At 37.2% G+C, this 19,025-nt stretch overlaps 1 protein-coding gene across 4 annotated transcripts in view; it reads right to left on the bottom strand.

Moving 5' to 3' along the window:
* Positions 1–2,297: 2,297 nt before the first annotated feature.
* The window catches only part of MIGA1 (mitoguardin 1), a 101,818-nt gene continuing 85,090 nt past the window's right edge, over positions 2,298–19,025 (bottom strand). For 3 of the 4 annotated variants that reach the window (XM_064588952.1, XM_064588951.1, XM_064588953.1), the window contains exons 9-16: positions 16,906–17,024; positions 16,575–16,647; positions 15,833–15,919; positions 14,400–14,498; positions 12,273–12,407; positions 10,838–10,891; positions 8,738–8,854; positions 2,298–6,176 (exon numbers count right to left, since the gene is read on the bottom strand). In XM_064588952.1, coding sequence (XP_064445022.1) covers positions 5,958–6,176; positions 8,738–8,854; positions 10,838–10,891; positions 12,273–12,407; positions 14,400–14,498; positions 15,833–15,919; positions 16,575–16,647; positions 16,906–17,024 — 903 coding nt within the window. In that variant the 3' untranslated portion in view covers positions 2,298–5,957. The remainder of the gene's footprint in view (positions 6,177–8,737; positions 8,855–10,837; positions 10,892–12,272; positions 12,408–14,399; positions 14,499–15,832; positions 15,920–16,574; positions 16,648–16,905; positions 17,025–19,025) is intronic. The other variant, XM_064588954.1, reaches the window with a different exon arrangement.

Raw genomic sequence — 19,025 nt, forward strand, 5'->3', positions numbered from 1 at the left:
TTGATAGATGATAAAAATTACCATCAAGCTAGATGTGGGAAAGACAAATATATAAAATTGGGTACAAAATTCAGTATACATTGCTTTTCATGTAAATTTTTTCTCCTTCAAAAGTAAGGGAAACTGGAAATCCCAGATGATGATTTAGCGGTGCAGTTTATACAACAAAGATACCTCAGAACCCAAATGGATCCATATTCCAAGTAAAGGCCTTGAACCTACATCAAGACTGCCCGAAGAAAAAGGTCTACCTTAACTAGATGTAGTGTATTATCATTCCTTATGGTGGTGTCCAGCCACTAAGATGACCCCAAATGATCCCACCTTTTAATATTCGCCTCCCACATTGTGTCAAAAAGGTGGTCTGCATGATCAATATAACACGATATGTTAGCATGGTATAATGGTATGTCACTTCCAAGTCTAGGTTATAAAAGATACTGGGTCTTTTGCCTTGATACCTCTTGGATTACTCAATTTGGGAGATGCCAGCAGTTTTAAAGAGACTCAGGGAGCTCTGTTATGAGGCCCATATGGCAAGGACCTAATGCCCCCTGACAACAGCCATGTGAATGAGCAAATCTTGACAGCAGATCTTCCAGTCCTGGTCAGACCTTCAAATGGCTGCAATCTCAGGAGAGACCCTGAGCCACAACCACCAGGAACAGCCATTCCGGGATTCCTAACCCTCAGCAACTGTGTGAGATAATGTTTGTTGTTTTGAGCTGCTAAATTTGGGGATAATTTGTTACACAGCAGTAGATAACAAACACACTTGCTTTAACCTACTTTTTAAAATTAGCCACCCCCTACCACATTAAGGATCCAGTCCTTTTTAAAGCCTGTGGGCCTATTCTCTCACAGTGTTGTAAAAACAAAACGAAACAAAACAAAACACACATGCAGCAAAGTTCTGGAAATCATGCATTTCAATTGCTTGCAAATGTCAAAGTGCTCCTCTATATTCAAGCATTATGGTATTATTTCAAACATAGCATATTATAAAAGTTCTGTAATCTCCTATATATAAATGTACTTTGTGAAAGGCTTTTGTGACACACATAAGAGACAGTTAAAAGCAAAAGGTTGAGGTGGTATTTGATGTACCAGTTGCTTTGCTGTGGCTTTTAAGTAAAGAATAAAGTGTCGTAGGAGGGTTTGCTCTTCTCTTCTGTACTGGAATTCAGTCCTTCCCTGCATAAACGATGAAGGTTACTTAGAGGTAGGAAAAAAACCAAAAAAACAAAAAACACCTTAGCAGACAAGAGAGCTGTTCATGATCAAAGATGTCAGCAGCATGAGGAGAGAGCGAGATCAAAGGAGAAGAGGTGGCAGGGTAAAGTATCACAGAATACAGGGTATGAAAAGAAATACTATATAATAAAAGTCAAAAGTGGCATAAGAACAGTAAGGAAGACAGTGGATGAATCAAATGAGTTAATAGAGATTTCCAGCAAAGCCCTACAAATAATATAACAATAAGACACTGAGATGCTTGTAGAGACGTATTTTAAACATACCTAAAAATTCAGAGATGTTTAAGGTTTTTATTGTTCTTTATTTACTTAAGTAATCTCTACACTCAACGTGGGGCTCAAACTCATGACCCCGAGATCATGAGTCAAATACTCTTCCGACTGAGCCAGCCAGGCGCCCCAAAACCCGGAGATGTTTAAAATATACAAAACATGACATTCGGGCAGTGGGATGGAAGAGGATGGCATGGGACAGCCCAGAGGATGGTAGGTGACAAAGAAAACAGAAGAGGAGGCTGAGGTGCTGCTCCAGCCTCCCGTCCATGTCCAACCCTGTCTCCTCGCTGGGAAGAGTGCCTACAGACTGGGGAGCTTTGGACTGTTTTTCCATCCGAGGAAAGCCCCCTTGCCATCTGGTGCCCCCACGGCCGGCCCAGCAGCAGCCCCTCTCCTTGTATGTGGACTCTGACCAGGAAGTGGGGGGAAATGGGAGGTCTGAATAGGGACGGATGCATGAATATCAATTAGATAAATGTATATTGTGTTTGATGGCATTCCCAATCCAAACACCTTATTAATTAAAACACAAGTACTCTGGCTTCACTCATCACAGAAATGTCTTTTCTCCTACTTCATCCACAGAGGCGATCATGTGCTTTGGCACTCGATTCCAACAGTTCTGCGGTCGTCGGCATTCTCTGTGCCCATGTATGTGGTCTAAGGAACACCGAGAGCTCCCATGTTGACAGGGTCTGATGAGACCAGTGTGATCTTGCAAATATATATATATATATATAAGCATTGTATAAAATAGTCAATACATCAGTAAGATGTACCATCACTGTTTTATTTGGCAGTAGTAGAAATACATCCATGTTACAGTGCTTATTTTAGCTAAAGAGCCAGTGCTATTTTTTTTTCTGCTACTGTAGTGTTTCACCTGTAAATTAATAAGTACAGTCCCTACATTTAGGAAATAGACGCATTTACTAATATCAGCCAAGTAAGGACAATACATGGTTGTTCCAAACTAAGCAAAACATAACATAATAGAATCATTAGGAACAAAGAAAGAATGCCCTTATTTCCACTAATCACAGATTATACAAATTCTTAAGTCTCACAGAGAAATTTCTAAATGTAATTAATCCAAGCAAAAAACAAAAGATTTGAATTCAGCCTAATTCTTATAATCACTTTGAAATGTATATTCCAAATAATTTCCTAATATGTGTTCACATTAAAATAAAAGCAAATTGTCAAGAACATAATTTAAAATTTCTGATTATGAAAGGTCACAGAGAAGTATATTAAATGTTACTTTGGCATTTCTATTTCATAGGTTTAAAGGAATAATAAACTAAATTCTTTTGTGATGCAAATAAGCACTCTTTAGGTAATCATTTAAGCAGAAAATGTGACATCTTTTTTTTTAAATTGAAGTACAGTTGACAATGTTACATTAGTTTCAGGTGTGAAAATGTTACATCTTAAGGCAAGAAAAAGTTTGTAAATATTTTTTATAAAGTCATTTAACAATAGAATAAAAATAAATGGATGCAAATAAACAGTACTATTTTATGAGAGAAAGTTTTTTGGAGCTGACTATAACCATATGAAAAACTTGGCTTCTTTTTTAAAAAAAATCTCATTTTGACATTTAATAAACATATTGTAAGCCTTAAATGAAGAATTACTAGCTTTTTAGTTGAACAAAAATGTAGAGAAACCAAAGTAGAAAGTTAAACATAAATCACCTGAACACGGATCTTTTGTCTTCCAGAAAACAAGAGGAAAAACCCATTTTCTCAGGATGAATTCAAGGCCCCCTGATGATCAGGTACACAGGAAGATGGCCGGTAGTAGGACTGGCAGTGGCAAAGGCCGTTCTCTGACTGTACCAGCGTGAGTGTCTAACGGGGTTTTTCCTAAAAAACTCTAGTTTAATCATTTTTTATTATTTGTAACATTGCGTTAGTTGCTTAACCCAATTTCAAGGCAAACTGAAATTGGTACTTATGTCTTAAGTACTCTGTTGTGGTCAGAACCATTTTTAAGAGATGTTTCTTTTAAAAAGTTCAAGTTTCTTCCCTTACAATAGAGAGGGTTTTTTTTTTCTATACTTATTACCCTGAAATTCTATTTGGTCACTCTTGTCTCTTTTGTTTTTTGGGTTTTTTTAAGATTTTTATTTATTTATTTGACAGAGAGAGAGACAGCGAGAGAGGGAACACAAGCAGGGGGAGTGGGAGAGGGAGAAGCAGGCTTCCCGCCAAGCAAGGAGCCCTACAAGGGGCTCGATCCCAGGACCCTGGGATCATGACCTGAGCCGAAGGCAGACGCTTAACGACTGAGCCACCCAGGCGCCCCACTCTTGTCTCTTTTGTCAAAGGCCACAAAGAAAGCATTTTGCTGAAGTAGTAGCTATGTAACTGACCAGAAACGAATGAAACTCAAACACTGAATTTGACAAACCAGCCTCTTGAATATGGGCAACTTTTTTTTTAAGGTGAAGTGAAAAAAGAGAAAAAAAAAACACTTTCTGGAAAGCCATTCATCTTATCTGATGAAATAAATTCCCCAGAGTTATCTTATGTAGTAGCAGCATTATTAAATAGTGCAATTCTTCAAAATAGATTTCAAATAATATCTTCCTCAAATAAAAAGGTAATTAAGTTTACTTACAGCTTTGTTTATAAAACCACAGCTTAAAACAGTTAGCCCCCCCCCACAGGAAAATTAATATAAACAATACCTGTCTTGCCTACACAATGATGGGAATGTGTGCGTGCACACACACGTGTGTGTGAATCATTCAAGGTCAATGGTACCTCAACAAGAAGCTAAAAATACAAGATATGAATTAAAAATTAAACAACACATAATGGAATTTTTAGCTTTGATACTTCTAATGCTATTCCTCCATCAATAATAAGACTTGTGAATAGCCAATTGTTAAATTAAGAATATATGTAGGAAACGTCTGGAGCTAAATATCAGAGCAATATTTCATATTGTTTAATGCTGTAACCCACACATTATGGGACACAGTACATGCAAAGAGCATAAAGATTCTGAAACTCATAATTTGTAACTAATATTACATAAATGTGGCACAAATGTAAATTTAAAACCTTAAAAGATTATGCTTTTCTCCCTCACTTTTTATTTTCTATTCATTAGTCAGAAGCTAGGCACTTTAATCTAAAAATTCATTTTTAAAAAATATATTTTAGATCTTTCTGGGTAACTCCCTCTTGAAATAAATAAAGCCCACCTTAGGAGCAAATTCCACGAATCCAATCTGTTGATGTGCTGAGTGAGCCACTTTAAATAAGTGGTATATGATTTAGACACAAAATTAACACAGCTCTGAATGTATCTAATATACTCTGAAGAACCCTACTCATATGAACAACTCATTTGTTCATTTATTTATCATAAAGGACATGAAATATACTTCCATGCCATTAAAAAATATTTTGTTCTATATTCAAGGGAAAAAAACCTTTAAAACCTCACGAAGATTCAAAGAATGAATATTTTTAAAATATGGGCATAATATGACAAATTCCCAGTGTGCTATAAGTTCTACAGAAGGAGAAGGGAGAAATTATTTTACTGTATCCAGATTAATACCTTCAGATATTGGGAAATAGTTTCAAAACTACACACAGAAAATCTTAATTACCTCTCATAGTTAATAAATGTTATCTTTTTAATCAATAATCATTCAAGGGAAAATGCTCTAATCTATAAAAAGATAACAGAAATTTCTTCAGTCTCGTTATTCTAACTTATAGGACCAACAATAATATATTTTGGAAACTGAGTAAATCTAATATAAACTTCTAACTTGTAAACTTCTCAGTGTCAATTCATTTAAATGTTTATAATGATACTCAGCCATTACAATTTCTTTGATTCAAACATGAGCAAATGCACAAGCAATAATGTAAGCAGTACATATTAAACACGACTACTGCCTATACTTGATTGAATAATAAATAACTTTACAATGAAAAATACATTTTCAGGCAAAGTTCAATTTGTTGACACTAGGAGTAATATATTCTTACATAAGGGGGCCACAAAGGTCTTGGCTAAAGTGTATATTTTCAAGGTGCAAAGTATAAAGACAGAGCTTTTGAGAAGGATACTGGACTTTGCAGACAGCTTTGGGACGACAGATCAACTAACTCCCAAGTACTGGTTTCAATTCAAGCAATATTTCTATAAAATATACAGCATTTCATGACTTAAATTATTACCTAAAGACAAGAAAGCGCCACTTTGGATACAGTACACAGGGATTCAACTGACAGAACTTCTGTGTAAATACAGTATGATCACTCATTCTCTACCAGATGTCTTTTCCCTCCCTGAGTCCATATCCCCCAATTCCTTGTAACACGTGGTACAAAATCAATAGTTACCTTAACTATTTCATAGCACACTCCAATGGTATGGTTTTTATGGTACTTATTGTACTTTGGCTTCCAACAGGCCACTGGACATAACATGACCATGACTACTTAGACAGCTACTTGTATGCCTCAGTGCATCAGCTCCAAGATAGGCCGTTAACAGTTCAGTGCGGCGAATAAGTAACTGCATGAGGTCTTCAGCCAAAGTCTCTATACTGGAATAGCGCACCTTCTCGAAGTCAAAAATGTCTTTGAGAAAGAAAAGAACTTGATTCTGGAAAATGAACATAAAACAAATTGGCACTATCAGACCAAAATTACATTAATCTAAATAGTTACCAATATTGTAACAAGCACTGAATTAGGAGTCAGAAGGCCTGACTGCCCGTACTAGTCTCATATCCCATTGGAAAAGGGACCTTGAACAAGTGATTAAAGCTTTCCTAGGTCTCATTTTCTTTTTCTGTAAAATACGGGATACTACTACTTGTCCTTTATACTATTCACGGCTGACATGATGATGAAAAAAAAAAAATCTATGGGAAATGCCTGTAAACCTTAAAGCACTGTCTAAATGTAAGGGGCTACTATTAATTCTTTCTTAATAACTGACATTTTCAATGTTACCTCTGAACACTGGTACTACTTTAAGACAGAAGAGTAAACTATTTCCAATAGTTGGAACTTTTAAGATTTTTTTTGTCTTTTTTTTTTTTTTTTTTTAATTTTAGAGAGAGAGAAAGCACGAGCAGGGAAGGGGCAGATGGAGAGGGAGAGGCAGAGAATCTCAAGCAGATTCTGCGCTGAGCATGGAGCCCCACTCGGGGCTTGATCCTATGACCCTGAGATCATGACCTGAACCAAAACCAAGAGTGGGACACTTAACTGACTGAGCCACCCAGGCACCCCTGTAACTTTTAAGTTTTTCTTTTTTTAATCTTTAAAAAATGTTTTATTTATTTATTTTTGTGAGAGAGTGAGCACATGCGCACAAGCAGGGGGAGCAGCAGGGAGAGGGAGAAGCAGGCTCCCCGCCGAGCAGGGAGCCCGATGCGGGGCTCGATCCCAGGACCCTGGGATCATGACCTCAGCTGAAGGCAGACGCTTAACCAACTGAGCCACCCAGGAGCCCTAACTTTTAAGTTTTAAGTGTATATTTTTCTGTATATAAAAAACTTAAGATACATGAAAAATAAAAATTTCAGGTCTCAAACCACTGGAAGATCTGAAGGATATTTCATTTCAGTAAGTTAATACTTATGCTGCAACTCATTTTTTCACTGAAGTACAGTTGAAATACAGTGTTTTATTAGTTTCAGGTGTACAACACAGTGATTCAACAAGTCTACACATGACTCAATGCTCCCCATGGTTAAGTGTAGTTACCACCCGTCACCATACAAGGTTTTTACAATATTATTGACTATATTCCCTATGTTGTACTTTTCATCCTCGTGACTTATTTATAACTGGAAGTTTGTATCTCTTAATCCCCTTCACCTATTTTGCCCCTCCTCCCAATCCCCTCTCCTCTGGCAATCACCACTTTGTGCTATTTATGATTCTATGGGTTTTTTTGTTCATTTGCTTTGTTTTCTGGTTTCCACATATAAGTGAAATCATGGCATTTGTCTTTCTCTGTCTCACTTATTTCACTTAGCACAATACCCTGTAGGTCCAACCCTGTTGTTGAAAATGGCAAAAATCTCATTCTTTTTTTCTGAAACTCATTTTAAGCAACTTATATACTACTAAGTCACAGGCTGTTATGCCATGATGGGGGGGGAAAAAAAGTAATTCCAAACAACAAAAAACAGATATACTTAATTTCTATCCCACAGAAATCAAGAGTTAAGAAGTACTAGGAAGGCACACTACATAGATTTGCTTGACTCTGTATCTGGATGAGTTAGCAATCAACCTGTCGAGCCCTGTCATTTTATAGATAAAGACAAGGAGGACAGAGCATGATTTGCCTAGAGTCAGGCTGTTCATTAATGACAAACTTAATTCCCAGTCCAAATTCTTCCCACTAAACACATACCTTACCTTTTGGGAGTTCAAAAAAACACGAGTCAAAAATTGATCAGTTTTGAATGGCAGTAAAATAACTTTTCCTAAACACTTATACAAATGTTACATTAACAGCACATAAACATAATAATTTAACTTTTTAAATGAACAACAGAATGAAAATCCACACTTTCAAACATCAAAAACTTTCAAATTCATACTTGATTATGTTTACTTTTATTTGCTCCTTGAAACTCAGCCTAAATTCAAGACAAGGAAATAATGAGACTTTTCTTGGCACCGTGCCAGGCAGAAAATTCTGCAAGGAGCTGTAACTTGCGTTTTGGCAAACTGCTAACGACAGGGTATGACCTTAAACTCCCATGTTAGCTCTCACAACTGGGTTTTATCATTCATGTTACCTTAAACCAGAACTTCTAAATTGCCCACATGTGCAATAAAGACACATTATTATTTGATTTATACATTTCAGAAGAGTCCAAGGTGAAGAACAACTGTCTGCAGCAACTTGATTGTAACAGGGTAACACCCACACAAAACCACGTCTCACACCACACAAAAGCACAAAGCCATTATAGAAGGATTTGATAAGGTGAACGGACTTGCTGAATCTACTCTGGGATAAAGCACCAAATCTATATAATAATGTTCCACTGGCGTTGAAACACTGAATTTAGGTGACTTTTATAACTACCTTTCATTAACATTCTTTTTCCTACGAAAGCAAAAACAAAACAGAATAAAGCCTCATCCACTTTTCGATTTAGAAAAAAAAAGAGATGATTCAATGACTGAACATACCTTAAAGAAGCAACATAAATCATAGAGAGAATTTCGAGGACCCAAAAAGCCCCAGGCGAGGACAGGGCTGATTTGCTCACAAATGGCATAAAAATGGGCAAAAAATCCATCTGGGATCTGTTGGGAAGTAAAGGAGAATCGAGTTATTTTTACCTTCTTGAATTAGCTATCTCTAGCAAAGAAACTTAAATTGCTATCCATCATATGATCAGCTTTTTGAGGACAGACCAAGGGTTAATGATGAGCCAGCCTACTAAGGAACTTTTAGAGTCACAGAATGTTTTATATAATTTTCATATCCTAGCCAACAGTTTCAAATGTGCTGAGGAAGATTATTTCTTGAAGGCATTTTCACCTCATAAAAATACTTCATAAAAAAGTAATCATATCAGTGTTACAACCAAGCAATAACAAGAATGCTATGGTGTTCCTTAGCAGTATAATTTTTAGGATCAATGAGATTACTATGGTTTCAGCTATTAAACAGTTCCATTCAATCACTTAATTAAATTACCTGAAAAAGACCAAAGTGATTTTTAAATGACTAAGCACAAAAATATGCTTGTTAGAATCCTAACTTTTAGTTGAGGAACCAGATACTATTGAAGCATTTAATTGTGTACTTACTACCTCTTTTTGTGCAATAATAATACATATAATTGTAATTTAGGAACCTCTCTAACTTTATTAACTTTCTGAATTTACCTTGTTAAATAACATCCTGTGGGATTTGTCATATAGCATCAACTGGGGATAACTATGCCTTACGATTCTGTCTCCTGGAGGGGTTATTTTCTATTTTATAGGCCCCAAAACATCTTCTAAACCTCCATTTAAAAAATATATATACTCTAGCAGCAATTACATTTAATGAGTACCCATTATATTCCAGATAATGTGCTAGGTTCTATTTAATCTAATAAAACGTTCCTGAAAAAGTAGGTTGTGTTAACATCATAGAAAGTGATACATCAGAGGAGTTAAGTAACCTGTCCTAAGTCACACAGAGCTAACCAGTGAAGGCCAAAAAGTTATGAAGGATGCACTGAAGTTATTATTTAGTCTGAGAGGTTCTGCATAAATTAAAATTCTAAATCCCATAGACTCTAACTGTGTAGTAGGAGTTCAGACAGGTAGAACATGAGTGTGAGCTGACTGAAGAGACAGGCTTCCCCAAGTAATAACATGAGCTGAACTCAACAAGAGGTAAGATATATTTAAATACAGAGGAAAGAGTACAGCATTCCAGGTCTAGAAAATAGTTCCCCAAGAGGGGAGATATATAGGTAATCTGTGGATATGGACAGGAGACTAGTCTAAGGTATGATTTATGCTAAGAAGACATAAAGTTATATATGTTATTATCATGATTATTATGGAAACTACTACTTATTAAGCTCATTTTTATATTTACTTTTCATTATGTTTAAATGAAGCTGGTTGATATTATCTTATTTCATTCTTACACCGAGCCTGTGAGGCAGGCACCAATTTCATCTGCAAATAGGAGAACTGGAGGTCAGCTGATGGTCAGGAACGTGCCCGAGGTCATAATAGCTAGTGTAAGAATCAAGCCCAAGTCTACAAGTCTGCTCCCTAGCCCCAAACCAGTGGTTCCCAAATGTTAAGAGTTTAGAATACTCATTTGGAAAGCTTGTTTAAAACACAGGGTCTCTGGAATCTTTTTTTTTTTTTAAGTTTATTGAATGATAGAGTACAAAGCTCCCAAAGAGGGAGGGGACCTGAGAGGGTTGCCCTCTGGAATCATTTTAAACAAGAATTATTCACGTACATGGTCCCCAGAATTATCTTAAAAATTCTATCAGAGCCATTTCTAACCAACCCTAAACCCTCTCTCACATAGTAGAAATCCCATGCATGCCTCAGTTCTCTCTACTGAAAACTATACCGAATGTTAAGGAAGAGGAAGAAGGAATTCAGAACAGGGGAAGCCAACCCAGTATCAGTAAGTCACTCTTCCAGCTCGAGGAACAGTCCCTATGAGCTGCCATCCCCACTTGAGAACTGACTCAGCAGTTTCTTTGACAGGAGCCTCATATGACCCAAAAGAGAAGCAGCTGAAGGCATAGTGAAGTTTACCTTCATCTGCTGCCTTCTTTGTCTCAGCTCCGACCAACAGCTTGAAGCCACAGCCTAAACATATACAGAGGAGAAAAAGACGTACATTTATGACTATATAAACTTTGCATTAGGAGTGATTTGTATTAGGAACTCATAGGCTTATGGGTTTAAAATGTTCAAAACATTTTAGCCAGTCCTGGTTCCTTTTATTGTTTGTGAATAAATAATGAAAAGGTATTTTGTTTTTATAAATTTTAAATTCAATACAAAGCCACTGAAGGAAAAAGGCTGAGCTCTGGCACCAAGAAACCCGGTTACCTATAACTGAACTCTCAGTTCTCCAGTTCTCTTCCTATGGGAAAAGAGTGAAACTATGTGTACACAGATACACATATACAACAGCTGATCCATGCAATAATAATAAAGACAACACAGTATTTTTTTTTCTTCAAGAACAGTACTGCTGGAAATAGCTGTGGGTAGAGCTAACAGTTATTCCAATAAAGAACTAAGAAATACAACCTTAATGATAGGGACTAAAATACCCAAGCGGATCTTAAGGAAATCTGGCATGGTCCAACTTTGACCAAGGTCACTTGACCAAATCAGCTAAGAAATGGGAGAACATGTAACTTTTATGGTTAAAACATATTTTGAGTGAAAAGTGGATTTATTAAAAATTCTTTAAAATTTAGTATCAGAAATTTCCAAAATAATTGTGAAATAGGCAGCTGGAACATTTTTTTAGAGGCATTCTAATTGCAGCATGAATATCTATTTTACCTACTTCCTTCCAAGTACATACTTAAAGCACAACAAAAAAACAATGTCAACTAGAGATCTGAGTACAAAAAAACCAGAGAAACTGAAAACATTCAAAGTATAGAATATAGTTTAAACCTGTTTTATTTTTGCATATGCCTATTTCTTTTACTCCTTTTTTAATTTTTAAAAAATTTATTTTCAACTACTCTCTACACTCAACATGAGTCTTGAACTCACAACCTTGAGATCAAGAGTTGCACTCTCTACCGACTGAGCCAGTGAGGCGCCCCTTCCTCCCCTAATTTTTGATAGTATTTGAGAATATAAATCTCCATATTTTCCTCTAAAAAAATACATACTGTCTTTTTACAACTGCTGTATTTTAGGTTAGTCACAGAGACAGTTCAGTTACATTTTTGGTTAGGCCTGAACTGGTCTGAAGCCTGAGTTTGAGATCTGAAGAAACACTAGTCCTCCAGGTCAGCACAGGGACAGACAGAAGAGCCAAAGGGAATTTCATCTGAAGATGTTGTGTATCATACACATCTGATCCCAGTATCAAAGATTGAGCCGTTTCCACACTAGTCATTCTATAGGCAGATATATAAGTAAATCTTATTGATCTTCCCAGTTCTGACCATTTCCCATCAAATTTAAATGGTTGAGAAAAAGGTAAACCACCACTTACAGTTTCTTTGAAGGAGGAGTTTAGCCAGCGATTATTTACTACATTCTGTATGGATGTGGGTGGGTTTTCTAAATCTTCAAAGGAATCCATTAATATAAAATCCAGAACAACATCATAAAAATTTAGATTTTTCACCTGCATTAAATTATGAGTTAAAACACAAATTATTGTTACATAGAGCTGAAATAAAGTCTGAACCAGGGCTTCATGCTTTATAACAGCAGGGTGTTTATAGTTGACTCAGATTATATCCCTGACGAAAAAAGGAGAAGAGGAGAGACAAATATGAAAACAACTCATCACCAGAAACTGTAATTCACGTAACAGCTCTTTCTTCCTAGATCCCTTAATCTCTCCTTCACTGCATTCTAGGAGTCCTTTGTCTATACTGTGCTTATGGTATCCACCATGCTCCATCTGCTTTGTTCTATAGCTCCTGGGATATCTGCCTATCTTCCCCACCACATCATGAGCCTCTTGCTCCTTCATTCAGTCATGCATATCATGTTGTATTACATGCTGTACCAGGTGCTCAGACCTCCACGGCAACCAAATGAGATGCTTAGAATTTAGTGGGAAAACAGACAGCAACAAATAATCCCACAAATACACAATTATAAACTGTGATAAACCCAGTAAAGGAAAAAGGACATGGGACTATGAGAGCTTATGATGGAGATTCTAATCTAGACTAGATGTCAGAGAGGGCTTTCTTTAGGGAGTGAGGCATCCCAGGTACGGGAAATACCTGTCAAAGTGTTTCAGGTAAGAAGGAACACAGTGGTGTCGAGTTGAAGAAAACCATCGAAAGTGTGCTGTAGCCTCTATAGCAAAGGGCACAGGGTCAAGGGGCTGGAAACAAGGAGGAAGGGCTAGGTCCATGTCTGTAATTTTGGATTTTATCCAATATTTTGGAGCGGCAGTGGTAGAGGGGAGATGGATGATCAGATTTGCATTTTTTAGAGACCGTTTGGCAGCAGTGTAGAGATTGGAATGGAGAGGAGAGAGGGTGACTGGGTAGAGGGATGAGTAGCCAGGGAATCTGGCAATGCAAAGACTCTGAGGCAATCCAGGGAGAGAGAGTAGTTACTCAGGCTCAGCGATGCTGGCAGGATTAGAGAGAAGATGAAGAAACTAAAAAGACTGACAAAACTCAGACATAAATATGATATGGTAGGCAAGGACCAGGAGGTGTAAAGGATGAGTCCCAGGTTTCTGGCCTGCACAACTGAATGGATACCAATCCCTCCACCACGTGAGGGAACACCAAAAAAAGAAAGATTATGTCTCTCTGTCTTTGTACCTACTATTTTCTCTGCCTAGAAAGCCTTTCACCCCCTTGCAAATTCATTCTTTAAGCTTCTGTTACAACAGAATGTTCCAGCCTCATTATGTACTTCCCCTATCGCAGTGCTGAAAATCAGCCATTTTTCCAAGGAGTCCTAGGTTCCTTTTAGTGAACAGTGGTACTTAGAAGCAAACCTCCGTGTGCTAGGAGTAATTTTTTTTGAGGTGTGGCTGCTCCCAGACTCTCAGTGAACAGAACTAGGAAGTATTCATATGCTTCTAAATATGCAAACCTTTATATTTATTTCTACATCTTTATACACACACATACACACACACACAGTAAACTACAAATTCACAAGGACAGCTCCTACTCCAATCTTAGCTTTTTATACCTTCCTTCCCTGAGAGTGCAAAACCTGGCTCCCATTATTCTCAATATATTTGATTATTTGTTTAATCCTGTGTAGCCAATCCCCCCCTCCTCCCTCTAAGCTGTCTGCTGTCCCATTCAAAACCATCCCTGCCCAGGCCACCACTCACCCTGCTAGGGCCTTCTTACTGATGAAAGAAGAGGGAAGGAGGGAAGGAGGGAGGGAGGGAGGGAGGAAGGGAGGGAGGGAGGGAGGGAGGAAGGAAGGATGGGCTTAAACAATTGTTTTCAACTATTGCCCAAAAGTATAAAGACTGTGGTTGTTATTGTTTATGACTGTGATAACCACTACCGCATAATTGGTTTTACTGTCATTTAACAAGGACAAGGAAACAGTGGCCTCAGATTATCTAAATATTATATGTACATAATTAAGGGGAATGAATATACAAAAAATTGAAACTTACTCCTCTAGCAGCAAGTTCCATTTCAGTACTATCCCAGTGATCAGTTTGCTCTAAAAAATAGATCATTTCATCAAAAACATCTTCAAACTTCTTTGGATTCTGCAGAAGAAAACACACTTTAATCCTAAACTCAACTTTATAACAAGGCCCAAGCCTACAAAGTAAATGAGTTACTCTTCATGTATGTTTGTTAGATCTTTATTCTTTTTTTTTTTTTTTTAAAGATTTTATTTATTTATTTGACAGAGAGAGAGACAGCGAGAGAGGGAACACAAGCAGGGGGAGTAGGAGAGGGAGAAGCAGGCTTCCTGCGGAACAGGGAGCCCGACGTGGGGCTCGATCCCAGGACCCTGGGATCATGACCTGAGCTGAAGGCAGGCGCTTAACCAACTGAGCCACCCAGGCGCCCTGTTAGATCTTTATTCTATTAAGTAACTGAATTAAAATACATTTTCAAGGTTATGTCATATTCACTTGGTTTAATATTTTGTTGTTCCAACAGTAGTAAAATGTTGTAAGCAAACTGCTTACTAATCAAATATGTATGCCTATCTAGGTCAGTCCTTCAGATGAAAACTTGGTTACAGCAGATACTGTGTGATGCTTTTGATGCAGTTCTATTCCTCTTAGAGGAACTCTAGGTGAAATCACGGGGTTTAATCTGTCACGGAAAGGTCAAGAAAGCAACGTAAGATTTACACCAGGAATTACAAGTAGTTAATATGACCTTACATTTATTTTGCACTTTAAAAAAATTTTGCTTTCCCACTTATCATTTAATTAATGATCATAAGAACCCTCTGACATAGTGTACCATAAATATAATTCTATTATACAAATGAGGTAACTGAGGTTCAAAAGGATTGGGTCAGAAAACCATGTGTTCAAATGGCTCAAGGAAGGCCTGTTTTACTTGATTTTTCTTCTCAACACCTGGACACACCTTACATAAAGGGAAGTGGTTCCTTACAGTCTTAATGAAGTTCTTATGATTGCTCTGCTTCATTCAGTCCCATGAATAAGAGTAAGAGGCAGCTCAATTTGTATTTCCAGATTTCTGAGATCTACACTATTTCCTGGAACCTCACTGAACAGGATTTGAGGGAGGTAAGTGAAGAGGTATTAGGAAATAATAGTGGTGGCTATAGTATCAGATCTAATGATGATCCCCATACGACATTCACAGACTTTACAGTAAGCTGGGAATAACATATGAGCAACAACTTGATCAAAATAGTGTAGACTTCATACACAGAAACTAAATCAACCCAAGTAGAAGTCAATGCTCTTTAGGTAATTTATTTTTAATATGTGAACCTTTGAAATGATCTACAAAAACTTTTTCTTCTATTAAAAATTCAATGTATTTTAATGTAATGTATGGTAATCTCCAGCAATCAACAGTAAAAAACTTGCCACCAAATCAAGTTTACCTTTCGTGCTTTCACAATTAATGCTGATAAAATTTTCCTTCCACTCTCAGCAAGGAATATCCTGTTGGCTGTTTCTGAAAGTATTACCTGAAAAAATATCCAACCCCAAAGAGAAAAGAAATCTATAATTAATCTGAACGGACGTCTGACTCTATAGCACATCTACACATAAACGACCCTAATACAGTCAATGCATCACATGCGGCACTACGTCCGCAGGTAGGCCACAGAGAAAAGCTGTCATTTACTAAGGTTTTAAAAAGAGCTCTTGAAACTTATAATCGCAAAAGATTAAAAGGAAATAAATATGAATTAAATTCTGTTCAATTTCATATTAGAAAGTCCAAAATAAATGTTATATAGTCCCCAAAACGTAGAAAAATAAAGATGTTAAGTGATCTTATTTCATTTTAGGAAATCAATGATTTTACAAGTGATTCAAATACAAAACAATCTAGAAAGCATACTAATTGATAATAAGCGGATTTTTATTTTAAGCAGCCATCTCCAGCATCAGAACACCCTGTTTGACAAAGTGTGGTGGACCTGGGAAGCCATGACAGAGGACAAAGACAAATGAAAGAACTAGCAGGCAGGAAAAATAAACTTAGATTTTATAGTTGCCATTAAAAATAAGGATAATAAAGAGCAAAGAGCTGTCCTGTTTATATTCAGCTGGACTCTATAGCATGAGGGTGGGGATGAGTGGCTGGGTGAAGTCACTTAATGTTAAAAAAAATACCTGAAAAGCCTGTCGAATACAGTGAAGTTTGGCAAGAAAATCACTGTCTCCTAGGCACTCCAACATTTCAGTTCTATGTAACAAACAGGGAAGACAACTGTTAAACTGCATTCAAGATCAAGCCCACTACAAATTTGGATTCAAATAAGGCTTAACCTCAGGACCTTAATATAAAACACATGTCTTTTCAATAATGACAAAAATGTAAAAAAATTTTTGAGCCTAAAAGACATTTCCCCCCATTCTCATAAACATCTTTAATAAATATTATACCAACATAGCAACAGCACCTTAGTATTTTTCATAAACAAAAGCACAACTGAAATGGTACCTAAGCACTCTTGAGTAAATTTTCCCTTCTTCGACTAAATGCATGGCTTCTTCATAAAAAGGGCAGTGGCAGAGAGACTCTAGACTGTAAGCATGTCGTCCTTCTCTGTGTTCTGCAAGCTAAGAATACAGTGGGTTACAACAGATTACACTGATGTAAGAAGAAAAACTTAGAAAATAGGATCTTGCTAACATCAAAACATACTCAATTTGAATGAACCATGAGAGACTATGGACTCTGAAAAACAAACTGAGGGTTCTGGGAGGGGGGGATGGGTTAGCCTGGTGATGGGTATTAAAGAGGGCACAGACTGCATGGAGCACTGGGTGTTATACGCAAACAATGAATCATGGAACACTACATCAAAAACTAATGATGTGGGGCACCTGGGTGGCTCAGTTGTTAAGTGTCTGCCTTCGGCTCGGGTCATGATCCTGGGGTTCTGGGATCGAGCCCCGCATCGGGCTCCCTGCTCTGCAGGAAGCCTGTTTCTCCCTCTCCCACTCCCCCTGCTTGTGTTCCCTCTCTCTCTGTGTCTCTCTCTGTCAAATAAATAAAATCTTAAAAAAAAAAAAGAACTAATGATGTAATGTATGGTGATTAACATAACATAATAATAAAAAAACTCAATTTGATTAAACCATAAAAATCATTCCGCAAGATTTTACAGCTACTGAGCTCTAACTTCACTTTATTTCAAAATTCAGTTGTAAAAATGAGTAAAACTTTGTAACAAGCTTTTGAATTCAACAGCTTAAATCCATAGGATACACAGAAAAGCAGTATCTTATAGTTCAATAAGAGTAACTGAAGATGAAGCATTGAGGGAAAAAAAGGGAAGGATTTTATCATCCAAAGAATGCTTAAAAGTATTAGAACTCACAATTGCAAATGGAGCAAAACTTCCTACAAAAATACTGCAATCTCAGTTTGGCCAATTCTAAGGAATTTTTTCTCATAGCCAGCTCTGACTAACCTTTGTCTAACTGAAAAATAGTCATGCACCTCTGGCTAGCGTAACAATGCTACACATGAAATTCCAGTCTTCTGACAATTCATTAAAAAATAACAACTGCAAACACCATAGAGTAGCCAGCTAAGCAAGAAAGCTTTGGAGTGATTTTTATTTTTCAATACCAGATGATCCATTTAAATAGCACGCTGTAGGGGTTTTTGGTTTTTTTGTTAAGATTTTTTTAAATTTTTAAGTAATCGTTGCACTCAGTGTGGGGCTTGAACTCACAATCCCGAAATCAAGAGTTGCATGCTCTACCGACTGAGTCAGCCAGGTGCCCCTGCATTTTTTTTTTTTAAGATTTTATTTATTTATTTGAGAGAGAGAGAGAGAGAGAGAACACCTGGGTGCATGTGCACACATGCACACTAGCATGCTGGCCTGCAAGCTGGAAGCAGGATGGGGAGGGAGTTGGGGCAGAGGGGGAGTGAGAGGGACAAGAAGACTCCGCACTGAGTGTGAGCCTGATGCAGGGCTCAGTCTCAGGACCTGGAGATCATGCCCTGAGCTGAAATCAAGAGTTGGATGCTGAACCAACTGAGCCACCCAGGTGCCCCTGTTTTTTCTGTGGGGTTTTTTGGTTTATTTTTAATAAACATTTTATAAAATTTAAATTCAATTAATTAATATATAACGTATTACTGGTTTCAGAGGTATAGGCCTGTCATTCATCAGTCTTATATAATACCCAGTGCTCATTACATCACATACCCTCCCCAATGTCCATCACCCAGTTACCCCATCCCTCCACCCCTTTCCCCTCCAGCAACCCTAAGTTTGTTTCCTGTGATTAAGAGTCTCTTCCGGTTTGTCTCCCTCTCTGGTTTCATCTTGTTTCATTTTTTTCCTCTCTTCCCCTATGATCCTCTGCCTTGTTTCTTAAATTCCACATATCAGTGAGATCATATAATTGTCTTTCTCTAACTGACTTATTTCGTTTAGCGTAATACCCTCTTAGTTCCCTCCACGCCGTTGCAAATGGCAAGATTTCATTTTTTTGATGGCTGAGTAATATCTTTTTTTAAAATAGCTTTATTGAGATATAATTCACATACTATAAAATTCATCCTTCTAAGCATACAATTCAGGGTTTTTTTTTTAGCAT

This window comes from Mirounga angustirostris, unplaced genomic scaffold (genome assembly GCF_029215605.1).
Source record: "Mirounga angustirostris isolate CCGP_5_RB_7025 unplaced genomic scaffold, mMirAng1.0.hap1 SCAF_4, whole genome shotgun sequence".
NCBI lineage: Eukaryota > Metazoa > Chordata > Mammalia > Carnivora > Phocidae > Mirounga > Mirounga angustirostris.